The sequence below is a fragment of the Bombus terrestris genome, chromosome 6 (assembly GCF_910591885.1).
Source record: "Bombus terrestris chromosome 6, iyBomTerr1.2, whole genome shotgun sequence".
Classification (NCBI taxonomy): domain Eukaryota; kingdom Metazoa; phylum Arthropoda; class Insecta; order Hymenoptera; family Apidae; genus Bombus; species Bombus terrestris.
In genome coordinates, this window is record NC_063274.1 from 22,120,531 (window position 1) to 22,138,122 (window position 17,592).

The window sequence follows — 17,592 nt, forward strand, 5'->3', positions numbered from 1 at the left end:
TGATGCTACGTTTAGTCATTCTTTTCTTTATTTTGTTTTTCCAGAGAAAATTGATTACATAAGTCGTGGCAAGATCATGTTGCAAACACTCAGCTAAAGCGACAATACATGCATAGTTTATAACAGCTCGATAAACGAGCTTCATCAAATAAATTACTTTCAATTTTTTCAAGATACCATTACTAACTAGAAAAGGTTTCTGAATATTATTCTGCACCTCGTGTTAAAACTATTTGTTGGGATAAAAACTAAATAACAAAAGAAAACAGAAAAAGCGTGAATAAATTAAAACCGGAAAAATAGATAGAAATATTTGTATAAAACCTTATATTATTAACCTAAACTAATCCATAAATACAAAGAAAATACACTTCTTTAGCAAATGATCATGATTGCAGAATTTTAGTGGACATAACTAGGATATGGCATTAGCTCCACTAAGATCAGATGACACTCTCAATCCCCCAATATCTGTCAGTGTCCTGCGGATGAATATCAGTCCTATTTCAGTCAAATTTTTATTTTAAATTTGTCGAAGAGTGTGATAGATTATAGGAATGTTTTATTCGTCTTGGATTAAGCCAGGACCATCCAAATAAACAGAAGATTCTGATGGAAAGTAACTTGATTCTATCGCTTCAAAATAACTCGACTGTGGATAAACCATATAGAATCATTATTAGATATATTCCAGTAATTCCTCATTAACTTAAGAGTGATTAAATCAATTCTTGGAATTTTGGCGGTATTATATAGCACGCGCTCACTCGCATTTTTCAACCACTTTTCGTTATGTATCTAATGAAAGAGGAAAACTGAGTCAAGTGCTAAGGTCTTTAATTTAAAAGAATTGTAGGTAAAATTAAAGGTTCTTTTTTAAAGGTAATGAAACATTTCTTTAAGAATGTTCTGGGCATTTTTATATAAAAAAATATTTGACAAAATACCGATAAGAAACCTGTATAATATTCCATATATTAAAATATCAAATGGCACGACTAAATATGAAGAACATTCGTACAATTTTTCCTGTAGAATAAATACAGTTATACTACGTTTTCACTGAGGCCTTTAGTTGATAGATGTTCCGCCGTGTATTTAGATCATTTTGGCGGTGGAGATGTGATTTTGATGCATGGTTAGCTGTGTGTTACACAGTCTGTTCGTTATAACTCAAATTTGAATTTATGGAAATTTGGGGAACTCTCTTACGCGACTGCGTCAATTACTAAACTGTGTTATCCATTTTCAACTTAATGCTAGCAGATTTATGGATGACCACGGTTTGAATCAGAGTTTGTTTAATGAGAAATAAATAAACTGTTAAAACTGATCTGACAAGACCGCAGTATATATTTGCGAGTGATGTTTGATATTACAATCTTCTATCAAGAGAGATTTATTTCTATGAATTTAGGGGGAACTTTAAGGTTGTTCGATCCTACTATGATGCCTATACAGCAGTAAACACACGTATAATATTTCCACAAAATTAGTTTTGTGACATGAAACGTAGACACGGGTAAATAATATCACTATAATAATATTAATAACAATAGAGCATAATGGAACATTCATTACTTAACATCTATTATTCAGATGTTCTGCTGTTTAAATATTCTGTTATCTAAACATCATATCGCTCGAACGGTATATTAAAATGGAATTTGTATCGTTTTATGTTACGAGTTTAAAAAGGAAAGTACGACGCTAACTATTGAAATGAAGAGAAGCTATTTTATAGGGTAAAATACGGTAAAAGTAGCGTAAAAGTCGCAAAAATGTACATCGTTGAAACTATTCTCACTCTGAAACATTTATACTAATATCAGATGGAAGGACATTCACATGGTTTGAGAGATGGCACTTTCGCGAAATGTAATTCAACGCAACTTAACATATTAAAAAATCTCTGCAATTTAAATTCAGTAGCAGAATATGAATAGGACATCCACGAATAATTTATAAAATATTATATTTACATTATATCTTTTTCATAATTATTATAACAGATATAATTTCATATTTCGATTATAATAAAATGCGTTACAATATTATAATATATTTTAATATGTAGATAGCTATGTTTTTCATTATGTAAAAGCTTTCTTATCCGATTGATCATGTCTTTCTATTCATCGAAATATTGCATATTCTACAGTATCTTCACTGTCATGCTTTAATAATTACTTATTAAAGTAATATGTAAAATTAAAGTATAGATAAAATAAGGAGAGAGGAGTTAAAAAAGAAAGGAAGCATGCAACAGAAAAAATTGAGGAGGAACAGAAGTGAATATGCCTGTATGCTAAAGGTGAAGCGTAACTATGTATTGCCATTAACTAAAAACCCATTACTTTACTAATATTTTCAGGGTTTCTGAAGAAACTAATTTTAAGCATTATATCAACAGGTAATTCTCGTTTCCTGCGCACAGTCTGGTAAGTGGTAGAAGTTTATTATATAGATGATTCTCTGTGTGGAGATAATTGGTTCTGCAATGACTGCATAACAGTAGAATAGCTAGGGTAATAGTCAGACATTAGGTTTCAATGCTTTTTCAATGAAGTACACCTTCTCTGTTTATCTTTTGCCTAAAAAGGATTATGTTTTCAAAATTTTGTTTAAACAAGGGATGAAATATATTTAAAAAAATTTGTTACAGTAGAATAAGTAGAGAAATAGTCAGACGTTAAAATTCAATGTTTCTTCATTGCTCGATTTATCTCGTGCGTGAAAAAATTATAGTTTTTAAATCTTGCTTCAATAAGGAATGGAAATATAATAACTAATTGACACAGTAGAATAAGTAGGGTGATGGTCAGACACTGCGTTTCAATGATTCTTCAGTCAGTAAACTTTCTTTGTTTATTGTTTGCTGAAATGAGCATTATATTTTCCAAGTTTTGGTTTACATTTTGAATGGCTCACTAGTGGCATACACATCCTGGATAACAAATTACATAAAATTTATGTCACACAGGATGTGTACTAAATTAGTTTCTACATTAAAATACACAATTCCGTCTGCAATGTGTTCATCATCCTCGCTCCCTCAGTCTTTTTATTTTCTATTATATTCTCCACAAAAATGACAACCATTCTCTTTAACACGTATCATTATTTAAATTTCCGCGGATTATTGAAAGAATTACCGTTTTCATTACCTCAGTCTCTATCGCAATTTTGATCTCCGTTTAGACAACAGATTCCGACACTTTCGCAACGATCTGTATCTCGGTGACGATCCAATTTCAACGACACCGTCGGAGGAAAGGGCGGCAAGGGAGAGGCTGAGGGCGCGCAAAAGGATCGGTGAGCTGAAGAAGCGGAGGAAGGCCAAAGAGAGGAAACAGAGGTTGAAGCAAACCGGCGAGAAGTCGGCGCTCGAATCGCCGCCAGCTATGGCGCGCGCCGCGCTCAATGAAACAATAATGTCGAGGTTGGATCTCAGCTGCTTCATGAAAGCTCGGAGAAAAGGATTTGCTAAAGCTCCTCTGCTTGAAAACGCGAATCCTGCCAAGTACGCCAGGTTTGTATCTCATTTTCTTTCTAGCTCTATCGGGAAACAGAGGGATAAAGGAGGCGAATGTTTATTACGTTTGTACCTGTTTCTCAACTATTTTCTAACTTGATTTGCGGTTTGATGTTTCGTGGTATATCTCGCAAGTTACACATTACTCTTTTGTATGTTTTTCTTGATTGTTTGAAACGTGATCACAGAGTTGATTTTTGTGATAATTGAAGGAATTCTTTTTATTGTTTTGTTTTATTTGGTACGGCTCTGTTTCATATAATTGCTATTTGCGATATTGCATTGTAAAAAATATGGAGATTAAATAGGATTTCGACAACTGTTTATTAGTGCGATAAAGTGACGAGGAATTCGGAATGAACACTTAAAAGATAATTATCTCTTTATTTTCAAGACGTCTTGTGTTTCTTATATCAGATGCAAAAAATGGTAGTAGTAATTATATTATGCATAATGGCATTTAATATACGAAAATAACATTAGATGTATTTAGCGGTTTGCCTGAGTGCTGCCAGGTTCTTCCCAAAGGATCAATGTTGGAGGTTCTTTATTATCTATTGTTCGACAATTAAATGGATCGGGAATCGAAGGAAAGCTAATATCAGAGTTTAAGAAGGTTAATATTGGATGAATTTTTAATAGACAGTAAGCAAAAAATTCCATATAAATATTTCTTCAATTTGACCATGATGTATCAATCATTACGAGTTTGAAGGATCGAGGTAGAGGCTGTTACCTAAATTCGAATTGAAATTGGAGAATTATTGAAACTTCGGAACTTGCTGTAACTAGGAACTAGGTCGCATGAGAAACTAGAGAAAAGCGATACATTTGTTAACGCGTCCCTTGCTACGCAAGTCACCGGTGGTTTATGGTATTTCTGAGAAGTAATACTTTTCAATTTTCATCAAGCAAACCCAAATATTGGTCATTATATCGATTCAGCCATTCACGTATTAGATATAATACTGTACACAGATTCTAATCATTTAAGCTCTCACGATCGATGGATTCCTCTGAACAGATCTCGCTTATCAACATCATATCCCTATGAGTTGAAATCGTCTATTGAGGATTTCTATACATCCTGCGTTTCGAATCTACTCGATGGGGAGCTCCTGTATCTGATTAAGTGGCATACAGAGAGTTCTAATGTAACTCTCCAGTCCTACAGAATTTTGTCTCGTAGATGTAAGAGCAAATCTTGGTAATTTGATTAAATCTGTACGGTAAATCTTTTTATTGCAAAAGATTCTTCTCTCGTGATATTCTTTGCGGAACTTTTTGATTAATTCAACGAATTGTATTTCAATTTTCTCAATAATATAATTCAGAAATGTAAATATGATAAAATCTAGTTCTTAGTTTATTGAATTTTCAATTTCTCGGTCAACCAAATTTCAATCTTTTCGCTATATATCCATTTTTATTTCATTAATATAGACATGAGACTTAACTTTAGGCATGACATGAACTCGAACATAATATCACAATTTTTTTTATTTTCATCGTGCAAAAAGATAAAATAGTTTTGAACATGCTGTGTAACGTAACGAACGTTATATTGACTTATGAAGATTAACTGATATCTTATTAACGTAGCGTCTCGTTCGATAAGGATTTATCGCAATTTCGAGTGCGGGCTGCGACCACCAAACATGTTTCTCTGGGTACTTTTTTTCAGGAGGAAGAATATACTGCCACCGTACAATCGATACCTCGTAGCAGTTTACGAGTGCACCAAGGGATACGTTTTCGAGGACTCCACGGCTGATCGACTTTTCTGCAGCGATAGCACTTGGTTAGGCGTACTTCCGCGTTGCGTAAAAGAGGAAGGTAAGATGCCGTGAAAACAAAATCGATACATGGAAAAATATTTGTCCGAGACATTCAAGATAATACTACCTTTTAAAACGTTTTCGGACAGAAAAATATAGAAAATTGAAGTTTCAAAGTAATTTCCATGTCCAAGCTTCAACTTGAGAACCTTCTTTTCTTTTTCCTTTGATTTTGGTGGGAATTAAAACCAAAATGAAATAACTTCCAATGAAAGCTTTCACGTAATTTTATACGTCAAGAGGCTATTTTAGTTTAAAACATCGCATTGGTGTTTTCCAAAAAAAAAATCGTGAGTTATTTTTGTATCAGCGTTTTCTTATCCATTTTTGTTATGCCTCAACAATATTCGTCATTTTTTTAAAATACAGGAATGATTAAAATTAACTAAATTAGAAGACATTGATTATCGGCCCTTAAAATAACGAATCTCATCTCATTCACTGACACGATCCCGATCATTCTGCATATCTGGACCGAAAAGACCCAAAAGAATTTTAATTTTAGAAGTTCATCGCTAGTTCAATTTCCAAAGAAATTCTATTACCTTGGGAAAAAGAAAAAAAGAAAAAGAGTTTTTACAGAATAAACATGAAAAAAGAGAGAAAATAATTTCTTATACGTTTTATATAAAATGAATACAAAGGAATTTTCCATATTACAAAAGTTTATCACTGGTTGATTCTTATTTTCCAAAAAAATTCTATTACTTGTGGAAAAAGAATTTTTACAGAATTAACGCGAACATAACGTGAAGGGGGGTGGGATATTTTCCTACACTACACGTTTTATAAATTTCAAACTTCGTCATCGCAGATAACACCATATACCAGACACAAAGAATCCATAAAAATATCACGCTCGATCAATTTAAAGTCGCTTCTCGACGGGAGAAAGTCGGTCGGATAAGAGTCCACGTAGGGAAAAATTCATTGGCTTTTGTTTCAGAAGCGACACTGAATAACGTGAAACGTTGCAATCAGGATCGTGGTGGGTGCGAGCATGTGTGCGAAGACACTCAAACGGGCGTGAAGTGCTCGTGTTTCGACGGATTTCGTGTCAAAGGATCTTCCTGCATAGGTGATTTATGTTTCATTTTAAACGTTATAATTGCAACTATTGTTTCACGATGATATACATGCGGATGGAAAAAGTTGGGCGAAAGATATTGTTTATAGTATTACACAGTTTAATGTATTCACTGTTGGCAACAAATACTACCAGGAGATACATTCATGAGTTAGACAATTTGTTTTAGAATTAACGAAATAGCTTTACCTTAATCGATAAAAATAAATAAATATATATACATGGTGGTTGGTAACTGGTGGTACAAGCGGAAAGGAGGTGATTCTACGCGAAAAAAGAAGTTGAAAATATAGAATAAAAATTTTTCGTTTGAGGCTTTGTTTTCGAGAAAATCGACTTTGAATTTTCGCTCGGTACGCGTGCACTTTGTCACGTCTCGTTATAACGGATCTCACTGCAGATCGTTGTCTCGATGTATATTATCGCAGTTTAGGTTTATTTTTGCCGTAACGGAAAATTAGGAATACATAATGAAATAATATGAAGTAATCATAAAGTTTATTATTACAAAAATTGCTGAAAATGTTGCCCATTCTGCCGAACACATACTTCTGCTCTTCTAATTAAATTTCTATGAACGCTTTCTAACGTATTCGATTGTTTTAAAGTATGAAAGGCTACAATAATCTTTTCTTTCAATTGTTCGCAATTCAAAATTCAAAGTCGATTTTCTCGAAAATAAAGCCTCAAACGAAAAATTTTTATTCTATATTTTCGATTTCTTTTTTCACGTAGAATCACCTCCTTTTCGCTTGTACCACCAATTACCAACCACCCTGTATATATATGAACTGGTTTATTATACGTGTTGGTTTACTAAAGAGACGAGTGATAGAAATGTAATAGTCAGTGTACATTAACATCATTGTAAGTACAAGTACAGAGATAGTATGCCGGACGTAATTGTCGCTCGCTATTCGACTGTATGACTCGCTATAATGATCGTCCTAAACAGCACGTTCCTCTATTTGTATCGACCGGTGGTATTGTAAAAAGTTCAAACATAACTCCGGTTGACAATTACAAATAACGACGATAACGTTTTGTCCGGAGTTCGTTTACCTTTGAACCTAGCAAACCAAAACAACGTTGACATTCCAAGGCACAACAATATGAGTCTCTCTCGATTCGAATCTTTCATTGACTCATGTGCCGTTACATATATATACGATGAATAGATTAATTCGTTTGGGAAATTAATTTGATTAATTGCAAATAATTTTGATCCACTCAAGAATGCTAAATTTACGAATTATTATTATTACAATTACATTATTTCAAATCACGAATTACTATTTACTATGAAGCTTTGCTATCAACCTGGTTCAGAAATTAATTTAACTAACTGCCAGAAATTGTTATTTAACTTGTGAAATGGTACAATACGGATATTCTACGCAGTATTGGTAATATCAGAAGAAATTCTTTCTTTCAATTATTCATAGCATCTAATATCTCGTACCGGCAAATCCTTGGGTTTTTAAAGCCGATAGGACCTGAGATTGAGACATAGCGCAGTTGTCACGCGGGCGCAAAAGGTAGAAACCGTGACTTACAATTTTCTATCCCTAAAACCTACGCTCGGCGCTACCATCCCCCATGTTTCTTCCGCGCAACTTGCTCGAAATTCGAAAGGGAGTAGAATCTAAGGTTAGAGGATCGTGTAGTTCAAGGCGTGAAAAAGCAGATACGATATTGAATGAGAAACTCGTAAATCGTGAGATCTCGCTTTCCTTAAATAAATTCTACTAAATTCCAATAAATTCCTCTGAACGTATATCGTGGAAAGAAGGGTTGTTGTTAGAAACACGGAAGCGTCTGCAATTTTTAATATCTTTAAATGGAAGGTAATCTTAAAATGAAGGGTATTTTTTGACACAAATAATTCCCTGTTGAATTTCGGATATTTTCTAATAATTGCTCAGATTCTGAGTAATTTCAGATAAAAAAGAAACCAAGAAGCAAAGATTCTGAAACCGATACCTATCTCGAGAACACAAAATTTTAGGCAAATATCTGAAATTCCAAACAGACCGCAGCTGCAACCAATCATCCCGATCATCATCAGAGAACAATCCGGCATCCATCAATCGTTTCATTCCGTTTGGCCAGAAGCCGGTGAATAAATCACTGAGCACTTTCGCGTCGATTAGTCAACTTAACAGGCGACTGTGTGCGATTCGCAGACGACGCGTGACCTGAACACAGCGGAGGTGCCTATATAATCCCATTGTATGCTAATCGACGTCGGTATCTCCGTGAAAACGAGCTCGCGAACACAAGCTCGAATCGAATCGTGTTTCAAGTGCAACCGCGCTCGCCTCCAGTCTCTACGTGCCGGAATTCGTGTCGTCATGATAATCTCTCCTGTCTATAAATTCACATTCGCATGGTCACGCGCGATATCGTGTCGTCGAAAAATTGACGAACGATGTTATGAATGCTCTTAGGGAACTGGTTCTTAATAAAATGGCATTTATTATTTACTTATAGTATTTAGGTAATTTAATATCATGAAGTAAATACAAGCTATTTTCAATATCGTTTAATTTTTATTTTTTTAGTTAGAGTTAGAATATTTAATTAATCTTTTCGTAATTCTTCTTTACGATCTAATGTAAACCAATGTTTTATGTGATTTTTATAAACTTAGAAAAACGATAAAAATTTTGCATATGTATTCCAAAAGGTCGATAACAGGAATAAAAAAGTGGAATGATAAAAAATTTTGAAATAGTATATTTTTGCAATAAAAAGTACAAAAGTATTGAAATATGAATTCAGTCAAAGACGTGAATATACTGCTGCGATTCGATTTAACATTGTAAATAATTGTTTTGATAGCAGTTTTCTCGTTGACTCTTCACAGACATAGATGAATGTGCCGAAGGTACAGCTGGTTGCGCGCAAATTTGTCACAACAATCCTGGCTCCTTCCATTGTGAGTGCCGTTCTGGTTACCAACTGGGAATCGATGGTAAATCATGTCTGGGTGAGTTATAAGATCAATTTACTCTTTTACACCCCCTAGTCGTTCTTTTTATACAGCGGAACTTATAATTATATTATCTTTGTGTGTTGTATACAAGATAAAACATACTATATTATTGAAGTTCCATTTCTTTGCCAATGAAAATATGAATCTGTACAGACAAACGCGCTAATAATTAGAATTAATAATATCAACAATTTCAATGGACCCGGCAACCTCAAATACCGGTAAAATGAAATGAAAAATCCGCTGCATTTTATTCATCTATTAGCTCGACGCGTCGTTTAACGAGGCAAAAACTCGCAGATTCGTGCAAAGAATTTGTATGGCGGACGTTCAACTCACATAACGAATTAATTTAATCTCACCCCGCCCCCAAGATACCCAGTAAATTCAGCTTTCCCTGGGTAACTAGCTAAGGTGAAGGAAGCGAAGCTTTGGCTTTCCGCGATTCAACAGCAAACCGAAGAATTACAAACAACCCTTCCGTTTATCGAATTACGTGTTGCGGTTCGTGCGTTTGGACGAGTTTGGCCGTCTGTCCCGCTAATTCAAACTGATTAACCCTCGAGAACGAGTGGAAAAAAACGTGGAGCAATTGAATGTACAGGGGGAAATTTAAATTTGATACGAGCCATTTCAACGAAAGCACTTTCGAAACGAAATTTCGAGACAGGCATACTATTTCGCGTTCAACTTTGTCGACGTGGATTAAATCAACGGAATTGGATGAATTTTTAGGGAAGTTTTGACGGTTCTGATTAAACTGGTTATCGTGTTCTTACTTGGCGAGTAATTGGAAGTTAGGCGTAATGAAATATTTCTTTTATTTCTCTTGATACAATTCGCACAATTATAGTTATCATCAACAAAATTGGATTACATTGTGGAGGAGTGTTAATGGTTCATCAGTATATTGATCATAGTGCTTTTAATTTCTTATGGAATAATTAAAAATTAAACTCGAAGAGAGTATTCTTTTGTTTATATTATTCCCATTGATATCTTGTAATCGTTATAAACAAAATTGATTAAATATTTGGAAGAACTTTAACCGTACTTCAATAAATTGATTATATATAGTGTTTTTAGTCATGCAGTAATTAAAGTAAATATAATGAACATAATTGGATGGATTTTTGGGGCAATTTTAACAGTCTTTAACTACAAAATTATGCTTTCGATCGTAAAGTTACCATTGAAACCTAGATGTGAAATACTTTTTGATATTTTCTTCGTTGTATTAATAGGAAGCTACTGAAAAATATGATGTTTTTTAAAAAGTTTATATTGTCGAAGCATCGCATTACTGGAATGTGGCATATCCTGTAAAATCCAGTGGGCGTTTATTGACTTTACGAGATAGTTCGATTGGAATTGAATGGAATCGATGCTCGGATAATTGAAAGCACTATTAACTGGTGCTCACACAATCAAGAATCTATTATAGCTGCGGATAGTTGTTGTACTGCACGATTTCGTCTTCTTTATCAGAAATTTGTTTATACTAAAAAATAATTTCAAATATAAACAGCACTAATCGATTTGACTAGTGAGATTAATAAATGAATTTAGACGTATTTAAAAATAACTCTTATTCTGTTTATAATTTCCTTATATACGCTTTTAATTACATTTCTGCTTTTGATGCTTCTAAATTCTCTGTCTTGTTTCCCTTTCGTCACTTTTCTTATTACTCTCCTGTTAATTCTTTAGCTGTTCATTCAAGCATATAAATATTTAACTGAAAAGAATTCTCTTCATAAATTGTTATAAGCGAAACACAAAAAAATAATTCTTCTTGCTGCTACTGCTTCATAAATTATTCACAGACTCTTTCACAAATTTTCCAAATAAATTAACTTACTTTTATTAAACTAATGTTAAACTTTTGATGAAATTTTTCAATTAAATTCTATCTATTAATTTAATTTATTAGTAAATAAATGAAATGAAATTACTTTCATTAAAGTAATGATACTACATAAGACGTAAAGTAACACTTATATCAAATCAATTGAACACATTCCATTAAACCATTGTTTGAACAAACGATATCTCTTTCCATATCTCTATCGTACTCGAAACGTTTACCGAAACTTCAGATCCAAAACTTCTTACTTTCCACGTTTCTACAATATGAAACGAATGATCATTGCTTCAAATTGAATTAGGTTTCGATTAAGTCAGTTGCGATGCTTTGCGAGAATCGCTGCTCGATGCTGTCTGAAGAGCTAAATGAACAACGAAAGTAGATAGTCGCGAGCTTTGTTCGTTAAATTTCGAAAGCAATTCACAAGATTGCTTGGTTGTTCTCGTTCAGACGTTAACGAGTGCCTGGTGAATAACGGGCATGGCCCATGCCAAGGTACTTGCATCAATCTCGAAGGGAGCTACGAGTGTAGCTGCGCCGATATTCCTGGTCACAAATTGGCTCCGGATAATCACACCTGCGAGGATATCGACGAATGTTCGACGAACAACGGTGGATGTTCTCATGTTTGTTTGAACACACCTGGAAGCGCCTTTTGCCTCTGTCCAGATGGCTTTTATCTGACCAACGATTGGAAGACTTGTCAAGGTAAACCATCTTTCCGTTAAATTTTAAAAATATCTGAAATATTCGATAGAAAATTCTGTTAGAAGGTATTACGTTATTGAAAAATTATTAAAAAATTATTGCGTATTAGTGGAGTACACACGCACACACAGTGGAGTTTTATTTATATACTTAAAGTAATGTTGGAAGCAGCTGAATTTGTACTATACAGTAGCTATAAAAAGTATTTGTGCACCATTTACCATTACATTGATATACTAATTAATTGAATTCGATTATAATAAATTTTGTACCATTTAAATATGTAGAAAAACTGATAATTTTATATCAATATATAATTTAATATAGGGTGTTGAAAACGAGTAACCATTATCTTTAAAAAAGTTAATTTAATATAAATACAGTTTAAGTTTGATCTTGGTTATCTGTCATAATTGGATGATACAATTTATCTTATTATTAGATGTGAATGAATGCGAAAACGCATCCAAGGTTTGTGAGAATAATACTGATTGTGAGAACACTATCGGTTCGTTTAAATGCGTCAACAAGCCGCAAAAGATGACCAAGATTCTTCAGGATGAGGATTACGACACGGAAAATGACGACGACGATGATTACGACGAGGAAGAGAGTATCACGGAAATTCCAGAATTCGGAAAATGTGAGGATGGTTTTCGAAAGAATAACAACGGCGAATGCATTGGTTCGTATATATTCTATTTTTATGTGACACGAATTAGTAGTGTTTGACAATGATGTTTATATGGTAACTTAAATTTACCAAAGTGATTTTTTAAAATCATTACTGTTTCAGACATTGACGAGTGTGTGGAGGGTGACGGAGGCGAACCTCACGGTTGCCAAGAGGAGTGCGTAAACGAGCCTGGTGGTTATTACTGTACTTGCCACTTGGGTTTCGAGCTTCATGAAGACGGTGTGTCCTGCATCGACATCAACGAGTGCGAAGGAACATCCACTCCATGCTCCCATTCTTGTAACAATACCATAGGTTCCTTTGAATGCATCTGTCCTACAGGATTCACTCTGAAAGAAGACAATCTTACCTGCGTTCGTGCAAAAACTTGTGAAAGTCTCACAACACCCTGCTCTCACGAGTGCCAGGAATCAGAAGAGGGACCAATTTGCGTCTGTTCTGGTGGATATCAGATTCATGAAGATGGAGTGAGCTGCACAGACATCGACGAGTGTACTCTAGACTTGTGTTCTCACTTCTGCGTGAATTTAGAGGGTAATTTCGAGTGTATCTGTCCGGAAGGCCTTGAGACACTGGAACACGATAAATTTAATTGCACCGACATAGACGAGTGCACTAGAAGCATGCATAATTGCGAACATGAATGTATAAACATTCATGGCAGTTATACTTGCAGCTGTCAACCTGGATTCACATTGAACGACGATAAGAAGACCTGTTCAGATGTGAATGAATGTTTAAACGATGAACACAGGTGTGACCAAGTTTGTGTAAATTCCTTTGGCAGCTATAGTTGCTCGTGTCGTAAGGGATACAAACTTTCTGAAGATAATTTCAATTGTGAAGATATAAACGAGTGTGTTAATGAGGAACACGGATGTTCCCACGAGTGTGTCAATGAAGAAGGAGGATTTAAATGCAGTTGTCCTTTCGGTTTCCTATTGAGCAACGATACTAAAACTTGTCAAGATGTAAACGAGTGCTTAGAAGGCACCCATCAATGTTCCCACGAGTGTACCAATGTACAAGGATCGTACGAATGTAGATGTCCTCTTGGAATGATGGTAGCAGATGATAAAAGATTGTGTATTGCAACTGACGTGTGCAGGTTGGCTAATTGTTCTCATATCTGTGAAAAGCATCAAGATACATTCAAATGTAGTTGCCCTGAGGGATTCATTATGCAAGATGACGGGAAGACGTGTAATGATATCGACGAATGTCTAGAAGATGAACACGATTGTTCTCATGACTGCGTAAACGCAGTGGGAAGTTACAAATGTGTTTGCCCTGAAGGCCTGGTGCTTCTACAAGATGGTTTGACATGCGAGGATCCATCTTGTCCCCGAGGATTGCGTGAGAATGAGAAAGGACAGTGTCAGGATATCGACGAGTGTTTGGAACAGAATTACGAGTGTTCGCATATCTGTATCAACGAACATGGCTCCTATCGTTGTTCCTGTCCTCCAGAATTGATGCTATCCAATGATAACATTACGTGTGTCCACAGCGATCCTTGTTCTCACTTATCCTGTTCTCATCTTTGCATACCGGATGGTTCGTCCTACAGATGTGACTGTCTTTTCGGATACAGAATAAGCAAAGACAATATAACTTGTGAAGACATCGACGAGTGTCTAACTTTACAACACAACTGTTCCCACGAATGCATAAACACCATCGGCGGATTCGACTGCGCTTGTCCACCAGGATGGAAGCTCGATGAGGATTTAAGAAGCTGCCGAACGTCCACCAATCGGAATTGCTCGCACACGTACGAGGAAGACGGCGAAGAGAATCGTTGCGGTTGTCCCGAAGGATTTGAGTTGCAGGAAGACGAGAGTACTTGCGGCGATGTAGACGAGTGCGACGAGGGACTTCACTCTTGTAGTCACGGTTGCGTGAATACCAAAGGATCTTACTATTGCGAGTGTCCTGCTGGTCTTCGATTACAAGCAGATAGAACAACCTGCCAAGACATTGATGAATGTCTTGAAAATAACGGAGAATGTTCTCACGATTGCATAAACACCGAAGGCAGCTTCGACTGTACATGTCCGGAGGGGTACGAGTTAACGGATGGCCGCAAAATCTGTTTGGACGTGGACGAATGCAAGGAGGATCTCCATGAATGTTCCCATCGATGCGAGAATTTGGACGGTGGCTACGTTTGCTTGTGCCCAGAGGATTTGCTCCTCGGGCAGGACAATAAGACCTGCTCGAGTGAGGGCCCGTGCGAACGTGCACACAACTGCAGCCACTCATGCGTGAACGTCCACAGTGGTTACAAATGCGAGTGTCCCACCGGCTGGAAATTAAGCTCGGACGGTTGGACGTGCGAGGAAATTGATTTTTGCGCCGGCCAACACGGCTGCTCCCACGAGTGTGTCACCAGCCCGGACGGTTTTCAGTGCCACTGCCCGACCGGTTATATTTTGTCCAAGGACAACAGGACCTGCCTGGACAAAAACGAATGCGAGGAGGCGAACAACGAGGTAAACAACGGTTGCTCTCATTCCTGCGTCAACACAGTCGGCAGCTTCGAGTGTGGCTGCCCGAACGGCTATCGACTGACCGTCGATCGAAGGACCTGCGAGGACGTGAACGAGTGCATCGAGGACAACGGCGGCTGCTCTCATCTCTGTGCAAATATCGAGGGTGGCGTCGAGTGTGCTTGTCCTGATAATTACAAATTGCTCGAAGACGATGGGAAAACATGCGTCGAGATCGACGAATGCTTGATCGATAACGGTGGTTGCTCTCATTTGTGCCATTACGAAAATGGCACTGTGTCCTGTTTCTGTCCGCCTGGAATGCTCCTGGAGGATGATAACGCCACTTGTACGGAAGAGAACAAATGTTACGTAGATAACGGTGGATGTTCACATTTTTGCAACAATGAGAATGGACAGATATTCTGTTCCTGTCCATCCGAGATGGTCTTGTCAGAAAATGGGACCATTTGCGTGGAACAAAACAAATGTTTGGTGGAAAACGGTGGCTGCTCCCACGATTGCCATTACGAGGATGGAGAAACGTCTTGCCACTGTCCGGTTGACATGATCCTCTCGGACGATAAACTTCTTTGCATTTACACGAATAAATGTTTCGTCAACAATGGCGGTTGCTCCGACATCTGCGCCTATTCCAACGGATCTACCAGCTGCGAGTGTCCATCCGGATTCAAGCTATCGGAAGAAGACAACGCCACTTGCATCGATATCGACGAATGTTTAGAATTATTCGACAACTGCACGCACAAGTGCTCGAATACGGACGGAGGATTCGAATGTTCCTGCAACGAAGGATTCAAAGTGAATCCTATCGAACCCGCCTTTTGCGATGACGTGGACGAATGCGAGGACTCGAATGCAGGATGCTCTCATACCTGTCTAAACTTGGTAGGATCGTTTCGTTGCACGTGTCCATCAGGATATACCCTGGAGAACGATAACAAAACATGTAGGTTAATCGATGGTTGCAAACAGAACAATGGAAACTGTTCCCATCATTGCCATCACGAAGAAGGCATCGAAAAGATTCACTGTTCCTGTCCTCTGGGTTTCAGATTGAAACAAGATCAAAGAACTTGTGAAGATATCGACGAATGTGAAGAGTTTGAGAATGACGTAGAACTAGGTTGCTCTCATATCTGCGTGAACACCGAAGGAGGCTATTACTGTGAATGTCCTTCAGGATATATTTTGTTACCAGAGGACAAGAAAAATTGTATCGACGTGAACGAATGCCTGAACAGTCAGCACAATTGTAGCCACGACTGTTTAAATCTTTTAGGAAGCTACGTGTGTACCTGTTACGAAGGACACTATTTGCACTCTGACAAATCCACTTGCCTGGACATCGATGAATGTCTCGAAAAAAATGGTGGCTGCTCCCATCAATGTACCAACACTATAGGTGGTCATTTTTGTTCCTGTCCAACAGGCTACGAACTTTCTCAAGATGAAAAGACCTGTGTAGACGTAGACGAATGTGAAACTGACGTAGCTGACTGTTTCCACGAATGCATTAACACGTTAGGTTCATGGAAATGTGCTTGTCCCGATGGTCACATTCTGGCAAATGACTCCAGAAGCTGCGTAGATATCGACGAATGCAAGCTGAACAACGGAGGTTGTTCTCACGCGTGTTATAACATTATCGGAGGTGTTAAATGTAGTTGTCCCATTGGGTTGCGTTTAGACGAAACTGGAAAGACGTGCAGCGACGTGGACGAGTGTTTGACAGAAAATGGTGGCTGCTCGGACATCTGTGTCAATTTAGAAGGAAATTTTTCCTGTCAATGTTTGAGTGGTTTCCATTTGCACACGGATTCCAAAACTTGTTTGGACATTAACGAATGTGAAATGGAAAATGGAGGATGTTCTGATAATTGTATAAACGTGGAAGGCAGCTATCGTTGCGAGTGTCCAAATGGCTTTTTCTTGAAAGATGATTCAAGATCCTGTTCTGATACAAACGAGTGTGAAAATAATAATGGTGGTTGTTCTCATGAATGTATTAACGAACTTGGTTCTTATCGATGCGATTGTCCAGTTGGTCACGAGTTGAAGAATAAATCATGCCACCACATAGATCCTTGTGGCAATAACAATGGTGGCTGCGAGCAGATTTGTAACGCGAAGAATGGCACGGTTATATGCACGTGCAAGGAAGGTTTCCAGTATGACGAGACCGATCGTTCGAGGTGCAGAGATATCGATGAATGCGCTGGTCGGCATGGGTGTGATCAGTTGTGCGTGAATACTATTGGATCGTTCGAATGCACATGTAAAGATGGATTCAAGATGCAGAATTCTACGTGTGTTGGTGAGTATTGTTTCTGTTTATGAACATATCTC

At 37.0% G+C, this 17,592-nt stretch overlaps 1 protein-coding gene and 1 long non-coding RNA gene across 2 annotated transcripts in view; both read left to right on the forward strand.

Annotated features, from left to right (window-relative positions):
• Positions 1-5,812, forward strand: part of LOC125385335 — a 131,860-nt gene extending 126,048 nt beyond the window's left edge. The window contains exons 3-5 of the long non-coding RNA XR_007224451.1: positions 2,414-2,441; positions 3,202-3,532; positions 5,220-5,812. This is a non-coding gene — a long non-coding RNA (uncharacterized LOC125385335). The remainder of the gene's footprint in view (positions 1-2,413; positions 2,442-3,201; positions 3,533-5,219) is intronic.
• Positions 5,813-6,323: 511 nt separating this feature from the next.
• The window catches only part of LOC100644111 (fibrillin-1), a 73,832-nt gene continuing 62,563 nt past the window's right edge, over positions 6,324-17,592 (forward strand). Inside the window, exons 1-5 of the mRNA XM_020867626.2 lie at positions 6,324-6,451; positions 9,330-9,452; positions 11,776-12,033; positions 12,476-12,718; positions 12,830-17,560. Coding sequence (XP_020723285.2) covers positions 12,574-12,718; positions 12,830-17,560 — 4,876 coding nt within the window. The 5' untranslated portion in view covers positions 6,324-6,451; positions 9,330-9,452; positions 11,776-12,033; positions 12,476-12,573. The remainder of the gene's footprint in view (positions 6,452-9,329; positions 9,453-11,775; positions 12,034-12,475; positions 12,719-12,829; positions 17,561-17,592) is intronic.